General features: G+C 52.6%; 1 protein-coding gene across 3 annotated transcripts; it reads left to right on the top strand.

The window, feature by feature from the left end:
- The first annotated feature begins 10,865 nt into the window (after positions 1–10,865).
- SELPLG (selectin P ligand) lies at positions 10,866–20,585 on the top strand. 3 transcript variants are annotated; one of them, XM_047697120.1, is made up of 3 exons: positions 10,866–11,030; positions 18,016–18,740; positions 18,801–20,585. In XM_047697120.1, the coding sequence occupies exons 2-3, from the start codon at positions 18,021–18,023 to the stop codon at positions 19,287–19,289; spliced, it is 1,209 nt and encodes a 402-aa protein (XP_047553076.1). In that variant the 5' UTR covers positions 10,866–11,030; positions 18,016–18,020; the 3' UTR covers positions 19,290–20,585. The 3 variants fall into 3 exon arrangements, with proteins under 3 accessions (XP_047553076.1, XP_047553074.1, XP_047553075.1); XM_047697119.1 differs by adding an exon at positions 13,346–13,516 and having other exon boundaries at positions 10,883–11,030; positions 18,016–20,585; XM_047697118.1 differs by having other exon boundaries at positions 18,016–20,585.
- Positions 20,586–22,971: the final 2,386 nt, after the last annotated feature.

Below are 22,971 nucleotides of genomic sequence, written 5' to 3'. Positions count from 1 at the left end.
CTTTCACTGCAGTGCAGGTGATGCAAATAGACTAGTTTCAAGCGGTCACACCCAGGGTGCCTGGGGGCCCCGAGGGGCTGCAGGAGCTGAGGGGCTGGGTTGCTGGATGGAGCCTCATCTCCACCGGGTGCCCCTCTGGGCCCGAGCAGCAGGCCTTGCCCTCATCATAGCCCTGCTGTCATTACTTCTCTCCACCCCCACCATACACACGAGTCAGGATTCCGCTGTCTTGGCATTTAGTGGGTAAATAACTTCTTTTTCCGGTCAGGGTGTGAAAGTGCTGGAGAAAATGGTCGTCGAGCAAATGACCCAAGTGGTCCAGCTGTGTTCGGTGTGCGACTGAAGCTGTGTGCCCTGACGGTCGCGAAATCAGCCGCCAGTGTTTTAGCAACAAAATCCAAGCTTGTGGGCTGCACCGAGAGGTCTGAGAACTGGGAAGTTGCCCCATAAACAACAGGAAATTGTTGCAGGTTCATTTCCGTGCCAAGATGATACTTGGGTTGTCAGAGGTAGAAAAGGCACCTCATGGTTAACAAACTGCGAGACTGCATATGGCCCCCCTCAACTACAGTTGTCTGAAACAGGAAAAGGAGTTACCACCCTGGCCAGTTTCTACTCAGGGCTGTGGATAAAAATGCCGCAAAAGGTGGCAAGGCGGCGAATTCCATATAGCCATCTGGGCACCTGCCAGAAACTTCCCCTTGTAGAGAGAACAGACCATTGTCCGAACAGCCTTGTAGCTGGTTTCTCTACCCCCACCCACCTGTTCCCTTTTTTGCTTCCAGAGTAATGGTTTTTAGAACAATCTGTCAAGATCTCTGAGGGGGACACAAGTGGTTCCCCTTATCTCCAGGATAAAGTCCATGCTTTTCAGCCTCCTCCATGAGAGCCCACTTGACTTGCTCCCTGCCTCCCACCCGACCTGATTCCCATCTCCTTTCTCCTATGCCACCATGGACTGTCAGCTACTTGTGTGGGTTGTAGCTTCATGATACGCACATACTGCAGATGCTTCTCACACTGCTGCTGTCAACCCACTAGTCCTTGTCCCTGTCATCTCTGATGTGTACTAGCTTCTGTGCTAGGGTTCACCAGAGAGACAGAACCAATAGGATGTGTACATACAAAGAGATTCATTATAAGGAACTGGCTCTTGGTTAGGGAGACTAATAAGTCCCAAGGTCTCCTGTCAGCAAGATGGTGACCCAGGAGACCCGATGTTTCCATTTGAGTCCAAAGGCAGTGGAAAAAACCAGTACTCAAGGGTACGCAGGCAAGGAGTTCCCACGTAAGTACCCATTTTTGTTCTTTTCTGGCCTTCACCCGATTGGGCGAGGCCCACCCACACTGGAGGGCAATTTGCTTTCCTCAGTCTAAGGATTCAAATGTTAGTATCTGGAAACACCCTCACAGACAAGCCCAGGATGCTCTAGATACCCTAGGGCCCAATAAAATTGACATAAAATGTACTATCACCATAAAATGTGCTATCACATCTTCCAAACCAAACTTCCTGCTCCCTGCTTTAATCTCTTCTCAACACAAAGACCAGAGTGACCATTTAAGGTGTTAAGGCAGATGTGGCAAACTGAGGCCCACAGGCCAAAGCTGCCCTGCTGGAAGTTTCTGTGGAGCCCACAAGTTAAGGATGGTTTTTTATGTTCTTAAATGGTTGGGGGCGGGGGACTTTAAAAAACAGTGACAAGTAAAAATATGTGAAATTCAAGTTTTAGTGAGCACGAAGAAAGTATTGGAACAAAGCCATTCCTGTTTGTTTAAGCAACATCGATGGCTGCTCTCCCTTTACACCTTCAGAGGTGAGTTACAACAGAGACTCTATGACCACAAACCCTAAAATATTTACAATTTGACCCATTAAGAAAGAGCTTGCTGACCCCCATATTTGGAGTCAAAACCCCCTATGGTTCCTCCTCCCACTCAGAATAAAAGCTGACCTCATATTTGACTGGCCCAGCTGCCTCCCTGACCTCCTCTCCTGATGTCCCCTTGTTTTCAGGAGGCCTCCTACCTTTGATATTCCCATGCACGGTTCTCTCCAGACCACCCAACCTTCCTCCATCCCAGCATCCTCGAGGCTCACCACTTCGCTCTCCCTCTCCTCCCATCTTCCCCATAACACTTTATTTCCACCAGATCAAATTCAGTTGAGACTTTGACTGTCTCCCCCGAACTGATTGTAGACTCCACAAAGACAGGAACTCATTTCATGCACTTTTATCACCAGAATCTGGCAGATTGCTTTTAAGAATATTTGCTAGAGTGAAACTTCTTGCAAGACATTGCTAAAGGCAAGGGGAAAAAAGCAAAAATGAACTATTAGGATTTTATCAAGATATAAAGCTTCTGCACAGCAAACAGTTAACAAAACCAAAAGGCAACCTAGGGAATAAGGGAAGATACTTGCAAATAACATAACAGATAAAGAGCTGGTGTCCAAGACCTATAAAGAACTTAAAAAATTGAACACCCAAAAAACAATCCAGTCAAGAAATGGTCAGAAGACATGAGCAGACATCTCTTCAAAGAAGACATACAAATGGCCAACAGTCACATGAAAAAAATGCTTCACATCATTTGGCATCAGGGAAATACAAATCGAAAGCATAATGAGATACCATAACACACCAGTCAGAACGGCTAAAATTAACAAGACAGGGAACAACGAATGTTAACAAGGATGCAGAGAAATGGGAGCCCACTTACACTGTTGGTGGGAATGCAAGCTGGTGTAGCCACTCTGGAAAACACTATGGAGTTTCCCCAAGAAGTTAAAAATAGAGCTACCATATGACCCTCCAATTGCACTACTAGGTATTTACCCCAGAGATACAGATGTAGTGATCAGAAGGGGCACCTGCACCCCAGTGTTCATCACAGCAATGTCCACGATAGCCAAACTGGAAGGAGCTGAGATGTCCTTCAACAGATGAATGGAAAAAGTTGTGGTTTATATGTAAAATGGAATATTACTCAGCCATCATGATGAATACTTACCATTTACATTTACATCAATGTGGATGGAACTGGAGGGTATTCTGAGTGAAATAAGTCAATCAGAGAAACGCTATTATATGGTTTCACTTACATGGAATATATGAAATAGCACAGGATCATAGGGGAAGAGGGAAAACAATGGGAAGAAATGAGAGAGGGACACGAATCATGAGACACTCTTGACTGTGGGAAACAGGATTACGGAAGGGGGGGGTGGGTAGAGGAATGGGGTAACCTGGTGATGGGCATTAAGGAGGGCACGTGATGTGATGAGTCCTGGATGTTCTACGCAACTGATGAATCAATGAACCCTACATCTGAAACTAATGATGTACTATATGTTGGCTACTTGAATTTAAATTTTAAAAAAAGAAAAATATTTGCTGGGGGGGGGCTGGGTGGCTCTGTCGGTTAAGCATCTACCTTTGGCTCAGGTCATGATCCCAGTGTACTGGGGTCAAGCCCCACGTCAGGCTCCCTGCTCTTTGGAGATCCTGCTTCTCCCTCTCCCTCTGGCTGCCGCTCCCCTGCCTGTGCTCTCTCTCTCTTTCTCTGTCAAAAAAAAAAAAACAAACCTTAAAAAAATACATATATACTTGCTAAGTGAATGAATGAAAACACATTTTGGGGATGGAGACACATAACGGATGATCTGCACGACAGTACTTTGCTTCCAGAATGTGACCCTCCCCTGGCTGGGCTAATGTCCCCTTTGGAGCCACCTCCCGTGGTGCCAAATCTTGAGTTTCCCCTTACAGAAGGCCTGAGATGTGGGGATGCTAGGGAGCAAGCAAGCAGGCAGAGCAGGTGTGCAGTGATGGAGAAAAGGCTTCTGGGTCTCTTTAGTTCCCTGAATCCATGCAGAAGATCCATGAGCTATGTCAGGAATCCTACTGCCACTTAAGCCAGCTTGAGCTGAGTTTGCAACCAAGACTCCGTATTCGTGCCGGTATTTCTCCTTCGTTAGAGCCCCTTGAGGTCTGAGATCCATAGTTCTCCATCACTGTACCACCACGCCCAGTGCTCGGGGTGGCCATCAGAGGCATTGATTCCTTCAAATGTTACTGTCGGAAAAACCAGAGTCCGGAGCACATTTCTATATTTGATTACCCTCTGGCCTTCCAGGTCTGGGACCAGCCCCTGCGCTGGCCACTCTCCACCACCCACGCTGACACAGTGAGCCCTGGGGAGCCCCTATTCTCGTTTACTCTGGAGGGACAGCCTCACTCTGCAGGCCTTCATCCCAGAAGCTGCTCCTGGGGCTGCCCAGAGCGACAGCCAGATCCAGAGCTCCCCAAGGTTCTGTTCTCATTTGAGAAGGGGAATTGAGTCCCAGCTGCGATGGGCCCCAAAGTAGCCATTTCCTCTTTAGATGGTTCAAATCGGCAAATCACAGCCTGTGAGCCCTCCCTTCAATCAAAGAGGATGTGTGTGTTGGGAAAGGGGGGGGAGGGCAGGCATTAAAACAGCTCTGTTCTCTATGAGATCTTTGCTTTCCTTTGAACAGAGGATCCTCATGGTGGAGACTTTTCTAGCTGGATGCCTGTTTGGTAGGAAGCTGTAGGTTTTGTGGTCGGGTCTGGCCAACCTGGGCTCAAATACATCTGGGCCCTTCCCTGAGCCTCAGCTTCCTAGGAGGCAGAGTGGCTACTGTAGAAGGCAGGCATGATTCTAGGAGATGTGACCCCATTTTTCCCACAGTTTCCCCCATTTTCAGGGAAATGGGCGACTTAGAGCGGGGGCAGAGAGGGGCCATGGTGAGTTCCCAGCAAAATTATAAACAGATGTTCAGATCTCGGCTTGACCTGGCCTGTCAGGTGCAGTCTTGCCCATTCACAAAATTTCAGGATTTCACAAGTATTTAATTTTTTTCCTCCTCATTTTCCTCAATAGCCAAATGCATGGTTGACCAGCTTACGCCTGGTAAATACCAGGTCGAAGTTAAGCTTTGTTGGCTTTCCTGTCTCTACATGGTGATTGTACTTGTCACTGGAGTGAACAGTTCCCTCCTCCGCTCCCCACCCAGAAACAAAAGAGGAGCGAAATGCAACCAGACAGGCCCCCACCCAGCTGGAGTGAACTCCACCACGTGGCAGCAGCAAGCATTCTCACCCATCGGCTCATGTAAGCAAGACTGCATTTAATGTGTGGAAGACCATTTAGGAGGGTCCAAGTATAAGGAGGTGGGAGAATGCTCAGATATCAGATCTTTGGTTGTCCAAGTGGGGGACCCTGTGAGCTTTAAGAGAGGGCTGCTCCAGCAGTAATGGGTCAGTGAACCCCCTTGGAGCACATGTTTGCCAAAAGGCCTGTGAGTGGCCCTCTGGTCCCAGGCTAGCCCCACCACTGGGGTCTGTATAGAGAGGACGATAACACTCACAGGCTTTGCTGACTGCAGTTCTGGGTCCACACCCCAGCAGTTCACATGGGGACCACGGCATCCCCGTGGACCAATCGTAATGGGCAGAGTGTGCCAGGAAAAGCAGGAGAGTTTGTATATTTATTCAATGAACGTCCACTGTGATTGAATTTAGGCTCTGTAATCGGAGAGCTTAAACCCTGGCTTTGCACTTACTAGCTGTGTGACCTCAGGCGAGTTCCTCATCCTCTCTGGGTCTTGGTTTTTTCCGTCCAAAAATATGGATACTATTAATACTTCATGAGGCAATTGCGACAAATTAAATTACCAATTTGTTTAACTTGTTTAATTGTTTAATTCAGAGCCTAGGACAGTGCTTGGCATGAAGAAGCTCCTGAAAAATGTTAGCCATTGTTTTTCTTGTATGTCAGGAGCTGTGCTTGGCCCACGAGATGCAATGGTGGGCAGTGGTTTCTTCTGGAGCTTCCAGGAAGAGAGATAGGTATCAAGGAATGACATACATGTCAGAGAGGGAGGCAGTGTTCTGCGATCTCAGAGTGGGGTTGCAGGTTAGGAAAGGCTCTTCCCATGGAGATGGCAGGTGAACTGGGTCTAAATTGTGAGTAGGAGTTACTCAGGTGATGAGCAGTAAGGAATGCTCCAGGCAGAAGGAACTGTACATGCAAAGGTCCTGTGTCAGGAGGAAACATAAGAGGAGCAAAAAGAAGGCACTGGAGTAGAGAACAAGGGAGCATGTGAGCAACATGAGGCTGGAGAGGAAGAGGGGTCTAGGCATCGGCTGCCATGTTGGGCATTTGAGTCTTTATTCTAAAAGCCATGGGTAGGAGCACCTGGGTGGCTCAGTGGGTTAAAGCCTCTGCCTTCGGCTCAGGTCATGATCCCAGGGTCCTGGGATCGAGCCCCGCATGGGGCTCTCTGCTCAGCAGGGAGCCTGCTTCCCCCCCGCCACCCCGCCTGCCTCTCTGCCTACTTGTGATCTCTGTCTGTCAAATAAATAAATAAAATCTTAAATAAATAAATAAAAGCCATGGGGAGGGGTGCCTGGGTGGCTCAGTCCTTTGAGCGTCTGCCTTCGGCTCGGGGCCGTGATCTCTACATCCTGGGATCAGGCCCCGAGTTAGGTTTCCTGCTCAACAGGGAGTCTGCTTCTCTCTCTTTCTCTTTCCCTCTCTTTCTCCTCCTCTTTGCTCTTCCCTCATTCTCTCTCTCTCTCAAATAAATAAATAAAATCCTTGAATAATAAAATAAAAGCAATGGGGAGTCATTGAATCCTGCATAGGGAGAGAGTTCCCACACTTGAAGCAAGGATTATTCATTGAGGGCTAAGGGGCCTGAGACCCATAGTGGGCTTTGCTCTTAAGTTTTAGGATAGACAGACTCAGGGAGTCAGAGGTGAAGCGATAGGGCTCTGCCTACATCTGCAACCTAGTCTCCTCTTAGACTCTGATTCTTCCTTGCGCTGTTTTGCACTACACATGAATGAGATGAGACAATCTCAGAGAAGCCAAGTGAATTTCCTAAAGCTACACAACAGCCTGGAGGCAAGGATTCAATTCTCCTCACTCTCCAATCCCTATTTTTCCAGCTGGCTAATTCGGTGGCCCTGGATGATGGCTTTTGACCTGGACACTCATCTGTAGGGCCCCAGAGGGCAGGAACAGTACGTGTCTTGCGTGCAGCTCATCCCAGTGCCTGGCACTTAGGGCTCACTAAATGTGCCCTGCCCTGAGAAAGCCCGTGGCATTGTCTTAAGGGGATCGTGTTTCATTCTGCCCATTTGTGGGGACCCACTCATTCCTTATTCCAAATGGTTCTCCCCATAGCCAGTGTCTCATTTTTCTAGGTCAGAGGCCAGTAAACCGCAGCTTGTAGGACAAATGTGGCCCTCCACCTACTTTTGTAAAGAAAATGTTATTGGCTCACAGCCACACCCATTTATTACATACGGACTGTGGCTGTGTCCATGTTTCCACCCTGGAGTTGAATATTTGGGACAGATCCACAACGCTGAAAAGATGCAGTTTCTCTGGTCCTTTACAGAAAAAGCTCCTTGATCCTATTCTAGGGAAGGAGTTGCCCTCTGGGGCTTTCTGTGATGTCTGAGTAGGTTCCTAACTGCCCCCCCCCACCCCAAGAGAATCCTCCAGATTCGGGCTGAGAAGCATTTGAGGAAGTGATGGGACTGGTCCCATTGCTGTGGCCAAAGGGCCTTGGGAAACCACAGCTTGAAGCCCCAAGAAACACTGGGCTGGGCTGTGGGAGGGGCTGTCCCCCAAACCCCCTGGGCAGGTAAAGACAGAGAGGGTAAATGTCAAGTCATCCTGAAATCTAGGGCGTCTCTCAGGTCCTCGCGCTGCTTAACATCTCTGTTTCCCGGTCATAAAGCCAACATAGACGTCGTTATAGACACTTTTTTAATCTAAAAATATGGGGCAGGAAGACGTATGGGAAAAGAGAAGGGGCTGCCCATCCTTGGGCCACCCAGAGATGAGGGCCCAGAGCCTTTCCTTCGGTGCCTCCTCTGAGCACCCGCCCGCACCTGAGAGTACCCTGTTTACACATCTTTACTCCTGCGTGTGAGTGCTCTGTGCACACCCAGCATACGTGCGACTTTCACACCTGGATCGCGCTCCGAGGGGCGGGTTTCCATCAGGATGGAACTGGTCTCTTTTCTCCAGTGTTCCTCTCAAGTCAAGTATCATCACTTTGCTCTCTGAAGGCATTTGGGGAGCCCTTTTCTGGGCTCTGCCTGCAGAGTGGAAACCTGCTCACTTTGAATGCTTGAATCTCGCAGGGGTTAGGTGTCATGACATGTGGTTATTCTGGTCTTCACGCGGATGGCACGGGCCAGAATCTTCATAGCGGTGGTTGCTCCTCGGCCAGCACATTCAGCTGCTCTGTATGGAGGCCGAGAAAATTAAGGCCATCCCATCTCAAGTTTAGCTGATGTGGGAAAAAGAGGCAGAAGAAAATCATTAAAATTCTTCACCTACTGACAAGCCCCTGAAACAGAGTGGCTCTCCGCTGGGGACTCAACTGCCCTCACCTTGAGATTTTGCTAAGGACAATCCTAGCCTGACCGACCCCCTACTCCAACAGGTCCGACCAGGATCCTGTAAGTCTACTTTAATAATTCCTTTAGGAAACTTTATCTCTAAACCTCCAAGATAGTGTCAACAATCATTCCCAAGCACATGGCCCACTGATATACATCTAAAGGGTCTCACGAGAAGATTTTTATTACTGGGAATAAATAACCTTTCTCCCAACAATAGCTAGCCCCTCAAGGTCCTGGAGACCTTGCTTCCAAAATTCCTTAGAGACTAACATCATCCCTAATCCCCTTTGTCCTCACCCACCGCCAAGTCCACCCCTACTCTGCCTTTAAAAACTGACTGTAATCTGGTTCGGTGTCCAAGTCCCTATTCCGCTGTGCCGGATATACTTGGGCCCAAGCTTAAGCTTGTCAAAAAAACCCTCGTGTGATTGCATCGGTGCTTGGCTCCTTTGGTGGTCTCTCGGACACGAAAACCCAGGCATAACACTCTGGTCTTACCTTGAAATCACGTACCTGCCCCTGAGTTATCCCTTTCCTTTTGCTGGGGGCTTGCTGGCCTGCAGAGGAGACAGGCTGCGCGTGGCTACTCAGCCAGGACCATCGTGGGCCAGGGGGTGAGAGGATGGGCTTTTTCCTCTTGTTGCCTGGACCCGGCTCTGCCCCCTACTCTGAGTGACCTTGAGCAGGGCACAGCCTCACTTCGAGCCTCAGTTTCCCCAAAGGACTGCTCTGAGCGTTCTATGAGCTGATATGACACGGTGTCTGGAGTGTGGCAGAGGCCAAGGAAATGTTAGGCATTTGTATTATGAGGCTTTGCAGGAGAGGAAGCCGAGGCTTGAGAGAGGACACTTGCCCAAGGTCATGCAGCTCATACATAGCCCGTTATCAGCGCCCTGGCCTTGATTTTGTCCCCCAAAGGGTCCTGCTCCAGGATGGTTTTCAAAGCTCACAGATGGCATAAAGGACCAGGGGCGGGTCTGTGGTACAGTTTCCTTTTCCCCAGGTTGTACCCGACCCTCCTGAGAAGAAGCTTGTGGCTGCTTCTGGGAGGGGGAGGAAGGGATGCATCTGGGGGATGTTGGGACTCTGCCTCCTCTTGTTCCGGAACCCCCCCCAACACTAGTCCTCCCACCCCAGTGCTGCAGGTGGGGTAACAGCTTCAGATGCCACCCCATTCAGGATTTAGCGAATGGCCAGCTCCCCTGGCACCGTGGCCTGGAAGGGGCCGGTCCCCACTCTAAGGTGACCAAGTCATTTATTTGCCAGAGACTTGCCCGGTTTTAAGCCTGAAAGCCTTGCATCCCCAGAGGTCCTTCAGTCAGTCGCAGGCAGACTGGGAAGGTAGGTCCCCCTCCTTTGTCTTCTGTATCTTTAGGACCTCTCCGTTTTTTTTCAGAACTGTGGATTTGGTTCAGGATGAGCTGGGTTGAGGGCTGAGGGGTGGGGGGACCCAAGGCAGTCCCAGCAGAGGGACTGTCCCGTCTCTGATGTACCTGGGGGTCTCAGTGTTCCTCTCTATATACAGACTGGGGACGTTTTTGGGAGCTTCCAGAATAGAGGTTCTTTTTTTTTTTTTTTAAGGATTTTATTCATCTATTGAGTTGCAAGAGAGAGAGAGAGAGAGAGCGAACCCAAGCTGGGTGGAGCGGCAGAGGGAGTGGGAGAGGCAGACCCCCTACCAAGGAGGAAGCCCAATGCGGGGCTCGATCCCAAGACCCTGAGATCATGAGCCATGTCTTGGAAGATTCTCCTGACAACCCCGCCCCCTGCCCAGCGTAGGGTAGGGGCCCCTCCCTAGCTCATCGCAGGGTGACACTCTGTTCCCTTGTTCACCTGCCGGCGTCCCCACCAGATGGAAGAGCTCCACGAGGACCGGAGCCTGGAAGAGCTTGCCTTCTGGACCTCAGAGCACCCAGCCCGACGAACGAGCCAGGCTGGGAGATAAAATAAGCAGGTCTTGGCCCGGTGGAATTTGCCACGTAGCTCCTCAGAGCAGGTGCAGCTTCTGGCTAAAAGAGCACCTGTGCCCCTGGAGGCGGATCCTGAAAGAAGGCTACCACCTCGTACCTGCACACCTCGGGAAGGTCTGCAGGCTTCTCCCACCCCGATTCCCGCCTTGGACGCCTTGGACGAGAATCTAGAACCATCCTCATTTGCATCCGGTCACTCCCTTCCTTCCAGGGTGGGGCCCTCCTCACCCCTCTTCCATCACCGCGGGGTTGTGCCTCTCAAGCAGCCCTCCCCAGGAAAGCTTCCATGTGGTTTTCAGCATGTGCGCGGTTACCGGAACCCAAGAGGGCTCGGCAGGTCCCGGTCTCCTACTACCCACCCAGTCTCAATCCACACTGCCACCAAAGCTGTCACAAACAAGGGGGTGTGGGCCGTCACGTGGCCCTGAGTAACCACATTCTCGCTTCCTTCTTTCACACAGACCGTTGAGTGTCGGCGGGGTCCGGGACCACAGCCGGGGTGCCACAGCAGTACTCTGGCTGTGTGGGCTCTGTCCCGGGTTGCTACAGCAGAGAAGTCGCTTCTTCTGGGCGCTCGAGGCAGCCGTCCCATGCTCTGCTGAGCAAGGTAAGTGCCCGCTCGCCCACCCACAGGGAGCGGTTGGGGAGGGCGGTAGCCTGGGACCAGCAGGCCCACCTGACAGCAGCGGGCAGCCCGGGGCAGGGCCTGAGCTCTGAACCAGAGCCCCGGGGCTCAGGATCAAGGTCATGGCCTTATTCCGCTGGATCCCGCTCCCTCCCTCCACTTCCGTCCTACCCTCCCATCAGACTTGCCAGCACCAGCTGGCTTGAGGGAGGGGGAGGGGTTCTAAATTTGAAAAAAATCACAGAAATCAGGAACATGTCCCTAAAAATCACACAAGCTCTGCTTTCATGCAAGGCACAGGGAAGTGAGGGGATTGGCTCAGAGCAGAGGTAGGTGTGGATCTGGGCGATTCCAGAAAGGGAGAGAGCAGGTACGGGCTGTATCCCGAGGCCTCTTAGGCTATGGGTCCATAACAGTATTATCTCCAAAGTCATGTTTTTCATGCTTTTTATAAAGTTGAGAAGATGACACTAGTCTGTAGCAAATCATGAAAATGCTAGAATTAGGATACTAACTAATATTGCTAGCGAAAGAGAAAATAATCATGATTAGAATACATAAACAATGATCAGGGCTCCGGTTGCCTGTAATTCTCTTCCTCCTTCCTGACCCTCTTGTTTTCTTCTTTTCCCATCTCGGACTTCCAGCCCCCTAAGACCAGGTCTCTGGGTGGGCAGGGAGATCAAGAGGTGACCCTCCTGGCCCCAGGCCCCTCAGCCACTTCCTCTGGGGCTTGCCGGGCCACACCCGAAATGGTAGATGCTTCCCTCACCAGGCTTGGCCAGCGGCCAGGGGAGATTGAAGCCCGGATGGCGGAAGGGACTGGGCTGCCAGGCTGAGCGCCTCCCGGGAAGCTCGGCCAGGCAGGAGCAGGGTCTTCCGAGGGGCCGGGCAGTCATCCAGGAATGCTGTGCCTCCCTTTTGCCGATGAGAAAATTGAGGCTCACAGGGGAGGAGCAGCCGCCCATCGTGGCCTGGCTGGGAGGTGGCTGGCCTTGGACTCACTGCCCACCCCCATCTAGCTGCAGGACCCTCGTGGAGCCCAGGGTGACCCCAGCCATGGTCTCTTGGTCTCCTTTGCTGAGCTTGAATGAAAGGACAGCAGTGGGACCTGGGGCTCAGGCTAGAAGGAGAGAGGATGGCTGGAGTGTGTCCGTGCGTCTGTGTGCTGGTCCATCTGCCTGTCCATACACAGTTCTTCAGACAATCCTCAGTTGGTAAACTAAAACCAAGTTTGGGTCTCTTTGAATTCATTTGTGCAAAATACCTTGCTTCCTCTATGCTAGGCTGCCGAATTCAGGCAAAAGTTGGTTTTGTTTTGTTTTGCTTTGGTAGGTGCTGGGAGCAGAACAAATCTTAGCCATCACTGTGCCCTGTGTTCCTGTACTGAGCTATGGAACAGTAAACAGGCGTGTCTGCGGTATCAGTTTATGGAGATGGGTGGTAATTAGGTAAAAAAGCAGCCAGAAAGGGCTCCTTGATGGGGTCAGTGGCGACGAGGAGAAAAGTCGGGAAGGGCAGGACGGCAAGCCCAGTGCAAGAACACACATGCCGGTTGCCTCTATCCCATTCCCGAGTCCCCTCTTGCAATGGGCCTTTGGTGAGCCCCCAGGAGGCCAGGCCTGCCAGTGCTGGGAACCCGGTGGAGACCCTGTCCTCCGGAAGCTTGCAGTCTGGTGGGGGCGGTGGTGGGGCAGCACTGTGCCTGTGCCCCACTGGGCAAATGTCACAACACCAAGTGCCTGCCTGTCTGCTAAGCCCTGAGCATGGGGCGTGAGCAGCATGACATCTGTGGTTCCCATTCTCTTAAAGTTTATGGGTAAGTGGGAATGGAGTGTCAGACAGTAAACAACATTTTAACGATTTAAACAATGGGAACGGTTCATCGTGCCTGAGCAATCCAGGTTGGCTTCTTGGAGGAGGCGTCATTTGCTCAGCTCTGGAGAACTGGCTGTGACTGTGAGTTGGATCTGGAATGAGAAAGCCAGGGGCAAGTTGCTGAGCCCTCTCCTACTGGGTGCATGACTCTAGGTGTCAAGCAGGTCTTGGTTTCTCTCTTGAGTCTTTCACATGCAGTTAGTAGGGGAGGTGCTAGGGCCTGGGTGAGCCAGTCATTCATGCGTAGCTCTTAGATCAGTCCCTGGAACATGGTCTACACTTGATTCCTGTGATTTGCAAGCCGGGGATGGCCTGGGGTTTGGTGTAGACACAGTTTTCTAGGGCTCCCTACCCCAGCCCTTGCTGTCAGACAAGATCAGAGGTAGGTCAAAGCTATTCCAGGGTGGGATTTTTTCCAGGCTACGGCCCTGAATGCAGAATGACAGAGACAACAGCTTGCCCTTATGGAGCACTTACTGTGTGCTAAACACTCAACCTGAACCAGCTCACTTCAACCCACAGCCACCCCACAACTTGTACGTGCTATCATTGTCCTTGTGTTCCAGACGTGGGACCTGGGGCTCAGAGAGGTGAGTTCAGTTGCTCAAGGTCACACAGCTTGTGCGTGCCAGAGCTGAGCCTTGATCTGGTTTGATGCTGGACCTGATCCCGAGTTGGGCCAGGGCCTGTCCTGGCTGCCAGGACTGAGAACTGCCCTGGGATCAGCGGGGGGTGGAAGGAGTGGGGGACACCTGGGGCTCGGTTGACCTACTTGCTGATCTGGAGCCTCCCCTTCTCTCGGCCTGCTGTTCAATCCACACCCTGAGATGCTCTGTCTTTCCAGTCCCAAACTTCCAAACTCTTGAGTGCAGGGATTCCCGGGATCCAAGATTCTGACTGTGAAGTCCCAAGCTTCTTGGAATTGCCATGGTGTCTTTCCCGAGCAGCGCTGGGGGTGCCGCCCGCAGCCATGTCTGGAGCAGGGCATGGCCCCCCACCCCCTCTGCTGCCCCTGCCAGCAGCCTGCCCCTCCACAGCCTGGGTGGGGCCCCAGCAAAGCAACCTGGTTTTAGGGTAAAAGACAGGAAACGGGCCATATCTGACCTACTCCGCTAGACAAGCAGGAAGACAGGACGTAGCAGCTCTTTGCCCCTCTCTCAGAGCCCCTCTCCTGTGTTAAGTGACCGTCTTCCTGCCTCTGGAGGGAGAAAGGTATAAGGGGAGGGCTTCACCACTCTGAGGAATTGCCTTCAGTCTTTTGAGCCTTGCTGTCCTCATCTGTGTAATGGGAATTGTAGCACCCAGTGCTGGTGTGGAATGGTCCAGCCTTCTGATATGCCGTTCTCATTATATGACAATACACTGATCTTAGCAAATATTAAAGTCAGGATCTTACTTGCCAGACACAGTGCTCACACTCCGCCCCTCTCCTTGCCGCCTGCACAGCCCCCTCAGAGCCCCAGTAACCCCGGGAGCTGGATTTTCTTCCTGTCGAATGAGCCGATGCCTGCCCAGCTGCAGCCTGGCTCATGGCTGTGGTGTTCGTGGTCCCTGTAGTCCCTCTCCCTTGAAGCCCGTGGAGTGGCAGGCACCAGGCTGAGGTGACCAGCCAGCCCAGCTTGCCTGGGACCCAGGCAATAGGACGAGGGATAAGGGGATGAGAGGTCTTGAGCACTAACAGCAGGAACACCCTGGATGAGGTTGTTGCCCCCAAATAGACCTGGGCTGGGCGATGGGGCTTTCCTGATGTGCCCTGTCTTATCTCCACACACACGGCGCTCTCTGCTCTCCTGCAGGACCCCATGGCATCTCTCACTGCCCCTGGGGGAGGTGGGGAGGCCACCGCGGCCACACCTTCCCTGACCCTGAGCTTTCTTTTTCTTCTGCATCTCTATCCGCAGCCCCGAAGAGGGTCCCCCGGTAAAACACCCCTACTGGATGCCAGATATCAGAGACCTTCCCTGCAGCATGCTATCTGATTCTCAGATCCATTCTTTTTTTTTTTTTAATTTTCTTTATTTATTTGTCAGAGAGAGAGAGAGAGAGAGAGCAAGAGAGAGTGCGTGTGAGCGTGCGCATAAGCAGGCAGAGGCAGAGAGAGAAGCAGGCTCCCTGCGGAGCAAGGAGCCTGATGCAGGACTCGATCCCAGGACCCTGGGATCATGACCTGAGCAGAGGCTTAACCGACTGAGCCATCCAGGTGTATTCTTTCAAGCCAGATTGCCTATTTTACAGTTAGGGAAACTGAGGCAACCTGCTAGGGTTACACAGCTGCTGAGTGGTCTCCCCTCCAAGCTGCCTGTGCATGCTGGGCATGGTGGGGATGGGCACAGGGAGAGGGCAGCCGCTCCTTCCACGCCTTCCTCCCCGCCTCTGGGCTGCAGAAAGTTGGGTCCTGACTCATCAAGGTGCATCCTCCGCCCAGGAACGGGGGGGTGTGGCCTTTTGTTTTTGTCCCCACCCTCTCTGCTTCCAGGAAGTGGCTGAGGGCTCTGCCTTCCAGGAACCGAGAACTGCCAAGTGGGGGTGGTGGGTACAAGTCTTGGTAATTTTGAAATACGGATCCTAAAGTTCACCCTGCCTCCCCCACAAGCAAAGTAAGGCCGAGATTACCCCCAAGCAGGAACTCCACCCCTGCGCAAAGACACTCTGCCTCCTAAAGGCGGGTTGGGAGGCAAAAAATGTGCATGCGCATGTGTGTGGGGGAGGGATACATTTATTAAGCCCCTACTGCAAGCCTGGAGCTTTGGAGTCCATCATCTGAGTCCATCATTCCCTTAATAGCTCAATGAGATAGATGCAGATCGGTATCCCCATTTTACAGATGAGAAAACCGAGGCTCAGAAATTCAAGGTCATACAGCTTAGAAGGAACAGCGTTGGGATCTGAACATGTTTTTGTCTGACCACATGGTCTGTGTCTCAGTCCTGTGCCCTGCATAGCACCTAGTTCATATGGGACAGAACTTTCTGGATGAGATGGCCTTCAAGGTCTTTCTTCTTCCTCTTCTCCTTCTTCTTCTTCAAGATTTATTTGTTTATTGAGGTGGGAGGGGCAGGGGGAGAAGGGGAGAGAGAATCTCAAGGAGACTCCATGTGGAGCACTAAGCCGACCGGGAGCTTGATCCCATGACCCTGAGATCATGACCTGAGCCAAAATCAAGAGTCGGATGCCTAACCGACCGAGCCACCCAGCTGCCCCAAGGTCCTTCTTATTCTTACCCTGCCTTTCTTCTCTCAACTGGGTCCCCAGTCCCAGCCACAGAAACCCAAACCAGCCAGCTAAGGTCTCTTCCAAGCCATTGCTCCTTCTGTCCCCTTCAGCTAGGTCAGGTTTCTCCACAGAGCCTCCTGAACCTTCCCTGGGCTCCAGTCTGATCTCTGCCACTTGCCAGCTGTGTGCCTTTGGGCAAGCTGCTTTACCTGTCTGAGCCTTATCCCTCCTCAGTAAAATGAAAACAGTTGTGAAGGCCTGATGTGTCTGGGGCCAGTATCCTAAAGTTTGGTTTAAGGAATTATTTTAAGACATGATCAGAGTGACATTTTAGTTTTATTTTTTTTTTAAGATTTTATTTATTTATTTACAGAGATCACAAGTAGGCAGAGAGGCAGGAGGGGGTGGGGGGAAGCAGGCTCCCTGCCGAGCAGAGAGCCCAATATGGGGCTCGATCCCAGGACCCTGAGATCATGACCCGAGCCGAAGGCAGAGGCTTTAACCCACTGAGTCACCCAGGCGCCCCCAGAGTGACATTTTAGAAACCAACATCAACTAACAGGTGAAGGAGATCAGGTTGAGCCTGGAAGCTATGGAACCTACGAGTAAGCTATAGTCACTCAAAGGAGGAAGAACAACTGGTTTGCTCTAAATTATGTGAGGTACAAGGGAAATATTGGAAACAATCAAGGCTCTGCTCCAGACACAGTGCTTGGGATTGTTGCCCTGCTGAGGGTATAATGTCCAAGAAAACCAGGAATACCTCAATCCTGGCCCAGAACACAGCTGTCACTCCCCACAGGTTCTTCAAGTGCATGATTCTGAATCCCGCAAACAACCCGCCAGTGCTGGGGGAGCATGAGGAGAGCACGGGTGTTCACAATGCCAGGAAGAAAGACCAAGGGGGCAGAAGGGTTCCAGGAGAAGGGGCCCCCAGGCAAGTGAGGTGACTGTCAGCTCCCGGAGGGCAGGACCGGGACCATCTGAAGAGATGGGAGTTTTCTCCTGGCCCCAAATGGTACAGTTGATGGCTCTGGGCCCTTACGGACTTACAGGAGAGGCTTACTGATGGAGCCCGAGTAGCTGCCCTTTACTGGAGCTTGCGATGGGAACGAAGTACTAAGGGCTTCGTTCATAGGCATTGCCTGTTTCGACCTCACAATAAACTATGAGGTAGGTACCGTCATCCCAGTTGTGGAAATGAGGATAAAACCAAGCAGAGACACTGAGAGAGGATGGGAAAAACTGAGAATCTGAGGGACAGGCCAGCCCTGTGTAGGGTGGGAGCCAATTCGAAGGAAAGTAGGAGAGAGGGATGTGGAGACACAGGTCAGGAGCAAACTCCAAAAGGCCCCAAAGGCCCAAACAGGCAGCTTCATCCTGTTGACCCACTCGCTGGCTCGTGGACCCCATCCGTGGACAATATATGTACATGGCTCTATCCATGAATTGTAAGCAGGCACTACTGGGCTTGTGATAGGTGATGAATGTGTGCAAAACTAGAAATCACAAGGGGTGACATAACTGTCTAATGAGAAGCTCTGAGAGTTTCTTTCTATAGCTCAGTGGACTATCTTGCCTACAGTTTTGCAGTTTGAATCACCAAGGGTAGGGAGGTAAAATTTCTAGGCACCATAGAGGAGAGTGGCGGGGCCCTCCGGAGGGACCTATGGATGTAGCTAAATAATGATAGTTGCTCTTTGCAGGGGAGCCCCTGTGTACCAGGCATGCGCTGGGTCCTGCGGATGCTTGACGCTAGGTGCCTGCCCCATCAGACCTACTCTTGGCTCTGGCTGTCCATCATCGCAGTAGAGGGGGCTTGGCAAGCCCAGGGGTGAGGCTGTCCTGATGTCCCTCTGTCCGTGTCTCCCCCCAGGTGCCATGTCTCTGCAAGTCCTCCTTCTTCTGATTTTGCTGGGCCCTGACAGCAGCCTCCAGCTGTGGGGGATAGGGAAGAATGGAACCCAGGAGGCCCCAGACGCCCTGCTCGCCCGGGGCCGGAGACAGGTGGATGAGGACCAGGAAGAGGACTCATATGACTATGTTACAGAAGGCACAGGCCCTCCAGAAACGCTTACAGATAACCCTGGGTCTTTGGCCCTGACCCCAAAACTTCTGGCGGAGTTGGCAATATTGGGGCATGGAAATCCTGAGCCAGACTCTCTGGAGGTGGCCACAGGGGAGTCGGCTAGCTTGGATGCAGGAGGGGTGACCCTGGGGAATCTGAGCATGGAAGTGGCCACACAAGGCATTCCTGTCACATTGAACCCACTGACCAAAGAACAGGCCACTACATTACCTCTCATCACAGAGGCCCCATCCACAGAGCGGGCTCTGTCTACAGAGCGGGCCACTACTGAGGCCCTGTCCACAGAGCCAGCAGCCACAGAGGCACTGACCACACAACCTGCGGACACAGAGGCCCCGTCCATGAAGTCTACTGTCGTGGAGACCCTGTCCACAGGGCCAGAAGCCACGGATGCCCTGTCCACGGAGCCTACTGCCACAAAGGCCCCGTCCATGGAGTCTACTGTCATGGAGATGCTGTCCATGGGGCCAGAAGCCACAGATGCCCTGTCCACGGAGCCTACTGCCACAGAGGCCCCATCCGTGAAGTCTACTGTCATGGAGACCCTGTCCACGGAGCCCACTGCCACAGAGCCCCTGTCTGCAGATCCAGCCACCACCATAGGGCGCCTAACCACCGTCCCTCTTGTGACCTCTGATCCTCAAAACAGCACCATTGTGGCAGCGGGCAATTTGCCTGCTGTCCTCACCGAACAATGGAAAAACAGGCAGCGTCTCTCCCCACAGAGCTCCGTGGCCCCCATCCCCACAGGGGCCCCGGACCGCATCCCTGTGAAGCAGTGCCTACTGGCCATCCTCATCTTGGCCCTGGTAGCCACAACCTTTCTTGTGTGCACTGTGGTGCTGGCTGTCCGCCTCTCCCGCAAGAATCACATGTACCCCGTGCGCAATTATTCCCCCACCGAGATGGTCTGCATCTCATCCCTGCTGCCTGAGGGGGGCGAGGTGCCCCCTGCCACGGCCAATGGGGGCCTGCCCAATGCCAAGAGCCAGGGCCTAAAGGCAGAGCCTGGGGAGGGGCGAGATGGGGACAACCTAACCTTGCAGAGCTTCCTCCCTTAACTCCTCCGTTTGTCCACCTGAGCAGGACCCTGGCCTCCTCGCTCCCTCCAGGGCCCACCGGGCCACCACTGAGCACCCAGGCTCTGTTCCATGGTCTGGGTTTCCTTGGGGCCCCCAGGGATGGGGACCTTTAGGACAGGGTTGCCCCACAGGCCTGAAAGGGGCTGGACTCCTGTAGCCAAAGCAGGACTGGTGAGCAAGCCACTTTGGTCTCCCTCCTGCCTCCAGTGGAGGCTGGGGAGGTCCCCCCACCTCCCTGGCTCCCACCTGTCTGGGCTCCCTCTAATGCCTCCAACCACTGAGGTCTCCTCCCCTGGCACCCAGGGAAGACACAGAGTCTTCTGGCTGCGCTGGTCACCGTACAGGAATGGGCATTTGGGGGAGGGGTGCCGGGTTCCAGAGGCCTTTCGGAATCACCCCTGCACTTGAGGGCAGCTTGGCTTTTCTTGGGCGTCTCCTCAGGGAGCCCAGGGTGAGATCCTGGCCCGAGGTCTGAGATATACTTGGAGAGGCTTCTTTGAGGCTGTGTGGACCAACGAGCTTCCTTCGGGGGACAGAGTAACCCCTTTCCTGCCCTCTCTAGTCTGCCTCTGTGCCCACATTTTAGGGAGGGCTCTGTCTTATTCACTGACGTGGCCCACTCCCCAGCCCAGAGCCTGGTACAGCACAGGCCTTTAATAAATATTTGATGAACAAATGATGCCTGAATGTCTCAGGGTATCAGGGTGCCTCCTTCTGGTGGGGATTGGTCCTTTGCTGTTCAACCCAGCCCCCTCCATGAAGCCCCCTGTCCGGGCCTAAAGTTGACTTCAGCATTGTCTCTCGGACACTGGGACATGTTGGTATATCCTTGGGCAGCTGGGGAAGGTTTTAGGCTGTCATGGGGACACGGAGGCTGTTCCCTGAATCTACTTTATTCAACTCACCCGTGACCTAGTTCTGGCCTACAGAATTTGTCCCCCACCCCCTCAAACCTCAGCAAACGTCAAGGCCATCCTGCCTGGAAACCCACCATGACCTCTGCCTTCTATAGGGGGCCTGTCTCCCATTTAACACTCTCCCCTCACAGGGCTGAGCACAACTGCAGCCTATAAGGTTTCTGTACAAAGTCTGGGGCCAGCAAACCTTTTCTTAAACGGCCAGACCAAAAATATTTTACGTTTTGCAGACCACGTGGTCTCAGCTGCAACTTCTCAACCCCATCCTCCGTCCTCGTAGATCAAATGCGGTGGTGGACGGTGTGTCACAAATGAATGGGGTGGGCTAGGTTCTAAATAAAACTCTATTTACAAGCAGGCGGCAGGCTCTGTTTGCTGACCCCCGATTTATTTTTTTATTTTTTATTTTTTTTTTTAAGATTTTATTTATTTATTTGACAGACAGAGATCACAAGTAGGCAGAGAGGCAGGCAGAGAGAGAGGAAGGGAAGCAGGCTCCCTGCTGAGCAGAGAGCCCGATGCGGGACTCGATCCCAGGACCCTGAGATCATGACCTGAGCCGAAGGCAGCGGCTTAACCCACTGAGCCACCCAGGCGCCCCTGCTGACCCCCGATTTAAAGCATTGGGTGAGCACTCCGGTAGTGTGCGACGTTGTGATTTTAGCCCTAGGAACCCCATATTGGGGAAACTCCGCAGCCCCAGCAAATCAGGACCACTGGCTGCCCTACTCAAGCTAGGCTCGCCATGTGCCTGCGTTATTGCCTTTGGACCCACGCTGACCCCGAGGGTCGGATCAGCCCGCCAAAGCTTCCAGAGTGGCGGGAGCCCGGATTCAGACCTGGGATCTTTCGCCTTCTGATGCTTCTCCATCACTCTGGGATCAAGAGAAGGAGCTGCTGTGACAAGCACTCTCTTCTACCTTCTGGGAGGGGAATACAGCTCATCTTGGTGGACTGTTTCTCTTCTAGAAAAATACTTCCAGTGGCCTCCTTGGGAGCCACGGATCCCTTCACTTCAGGGTGTGGCCTGCAGAGAGAGTTCAAAGACAGGCTTGAGTCCCGGTAGGTATCGGCTGCAGCTGGAGATGGGGTGGGAGACTGGCCCGGCAGGAGGGAACGTGGCAGGCCCTGGGGGCCGAGTCAGAAATGGAGGGATGTAGGCTCCTGCCCCCAACTCTCCAGTGTGACACACAGGAAGGCGTTCTGGGCACTTTGGTGGGAGAGGGGTGTCCACACTGGGCCGGGGCAGCTGACCCTGGAAAAGGCGGGATTATGCATTAGGAGAAACATGGGTTTACTTGCCTTTGGAAGTGATGAGAAAGTGATGGGGGACTCGACATCATGGAGCGGGGGACCAAGGCAGAAGGACTAGGGGAACATCTGAGCAGTGTCACCCCATCCTTCTGGGCAGGGAGCAGGTCCCCACGTTTCCCGCTCCACTGGAGGACACTGCTGCCCCAGAGCCCTTTGGCGGCTTTCCTTTTAAGGCCCCGGGACTGAAGTAGGCGTTGGGGGATGACAGGTGCTCGAAGCAGCCACCAGGAGGCGCCCACCACCAGCTTTTGGAGCTGTTGAGAACTGGAGCTTCCCAGTGTGGGAGTAGCAGGGGTTGCAGAAATAGGGACGGGCTGCAGACCCAGAACAAGGGCTCCTGGGGTGGATTTGTACCCAAGCGGTGATCTGTGGTGCTCGCCAACCCATTGTTGGTGTAAATACTCCCCATGGCTGATTTTGAGCCACCAACTATGCATAAAATAAATGATACAACAAAGGTAAATCCTCTCAAGAACATAGATAAAAGCAGAATGTAGTAAAATAATTAGGAAGTGATGAATGTTGAGTATTGGAGGTTTTTTTTTTTTTATAATTTAACTCATGAAACAACTGGCTTACAAAATTCTGAAAAATCCAACAGTTGGCCCTCGGAGATGGCTATAGGATGTCTCCCTCGTACCATTGTGCCCTCCTCCTGCCCGACCTCCCCTCGACCTTGGACTTCACTGCCTGAGTCACCCGTTCTTCCATTTGGCACATATATTCTGAGCACTAACATCAACAACATGGCCACGAGTCCCCTCAGACAGCTTGGGAAGGAGAACTTGTATTCTTCTTATTTTACAGAAGAAGAAACTGAGGCAGTCACCTATCTCAGGTCACACATAGGATCTGGGACTGGAACCCAGACCTGAATCAGAAAACCCTGTTCCTACCACAATGTCGTGCTGTCCTGAAGGTCACAGCAGGGTTCTGGGGGAATGCCGTGCCCGAAACTCTCCCCACTGCTGACCTGTCCTGACTTCTGGAAGTCCCCATTAATCACCCTTGCATCTCCTGGTGGCTGAGGGAAGGCACTGATACTTGCGAAGGTGACAGTGTCGAGAGCAGGTTGCAGTAATGCTGGGAGTCCAGGACAAAGAGAGATGGCAGTGGGAGAGGGCTGCGGAGTAGAGCCAGCATGTCCTGGGCATTTAGTGCATGTCCAGGTCCATGCTGAACACTTCAGCTGCATGATCTACTCAAGCCTCCTGGGATGTGACTGTAATCATTATCCCATTTTACTGCTGGGAAAACTGAGGTTCAGGAGGCTGATCACTTGTGCCAGCAGGTTGCATTGCTAAGAAAGCAGACTCTGCTGACTTCAGCTCTGGCGGCAAGGAAGGAGGGAGGGTAGACAGGAAATCAGGAAACGGGGGCGGGAGAGGGGGATGCATACTAAGTTTACTCTAGGTCTCTTGTGTCTCCCG

Source organism: Lutra lutra, chromosome 12 (assembly GCF_902655055.1).
Source record: "Lutra lutra chromosome 12, mLutLut1.2, whole genome shotgun sequence".
NCBI classification, from domain to species: Eukaryota; Metazoa; Chordata; class Mammalia; order Carnivora; family Mustelidae; genus Lutra; species Lutra lutra.
Note: the sequence above shows the minus strand (reverse complement) of the source record. Positions and strands in the feature narration are given on the sequence as shown.

Coding starts and splice junctions, on each gene's coding strand:
- SELPLG (XM_047697118.1), top strand. CDS start 18,021: ATGTCTCTGCAAGTCCTCCTTCTTCTGATTTTGCTGGGCCCTGACAGC.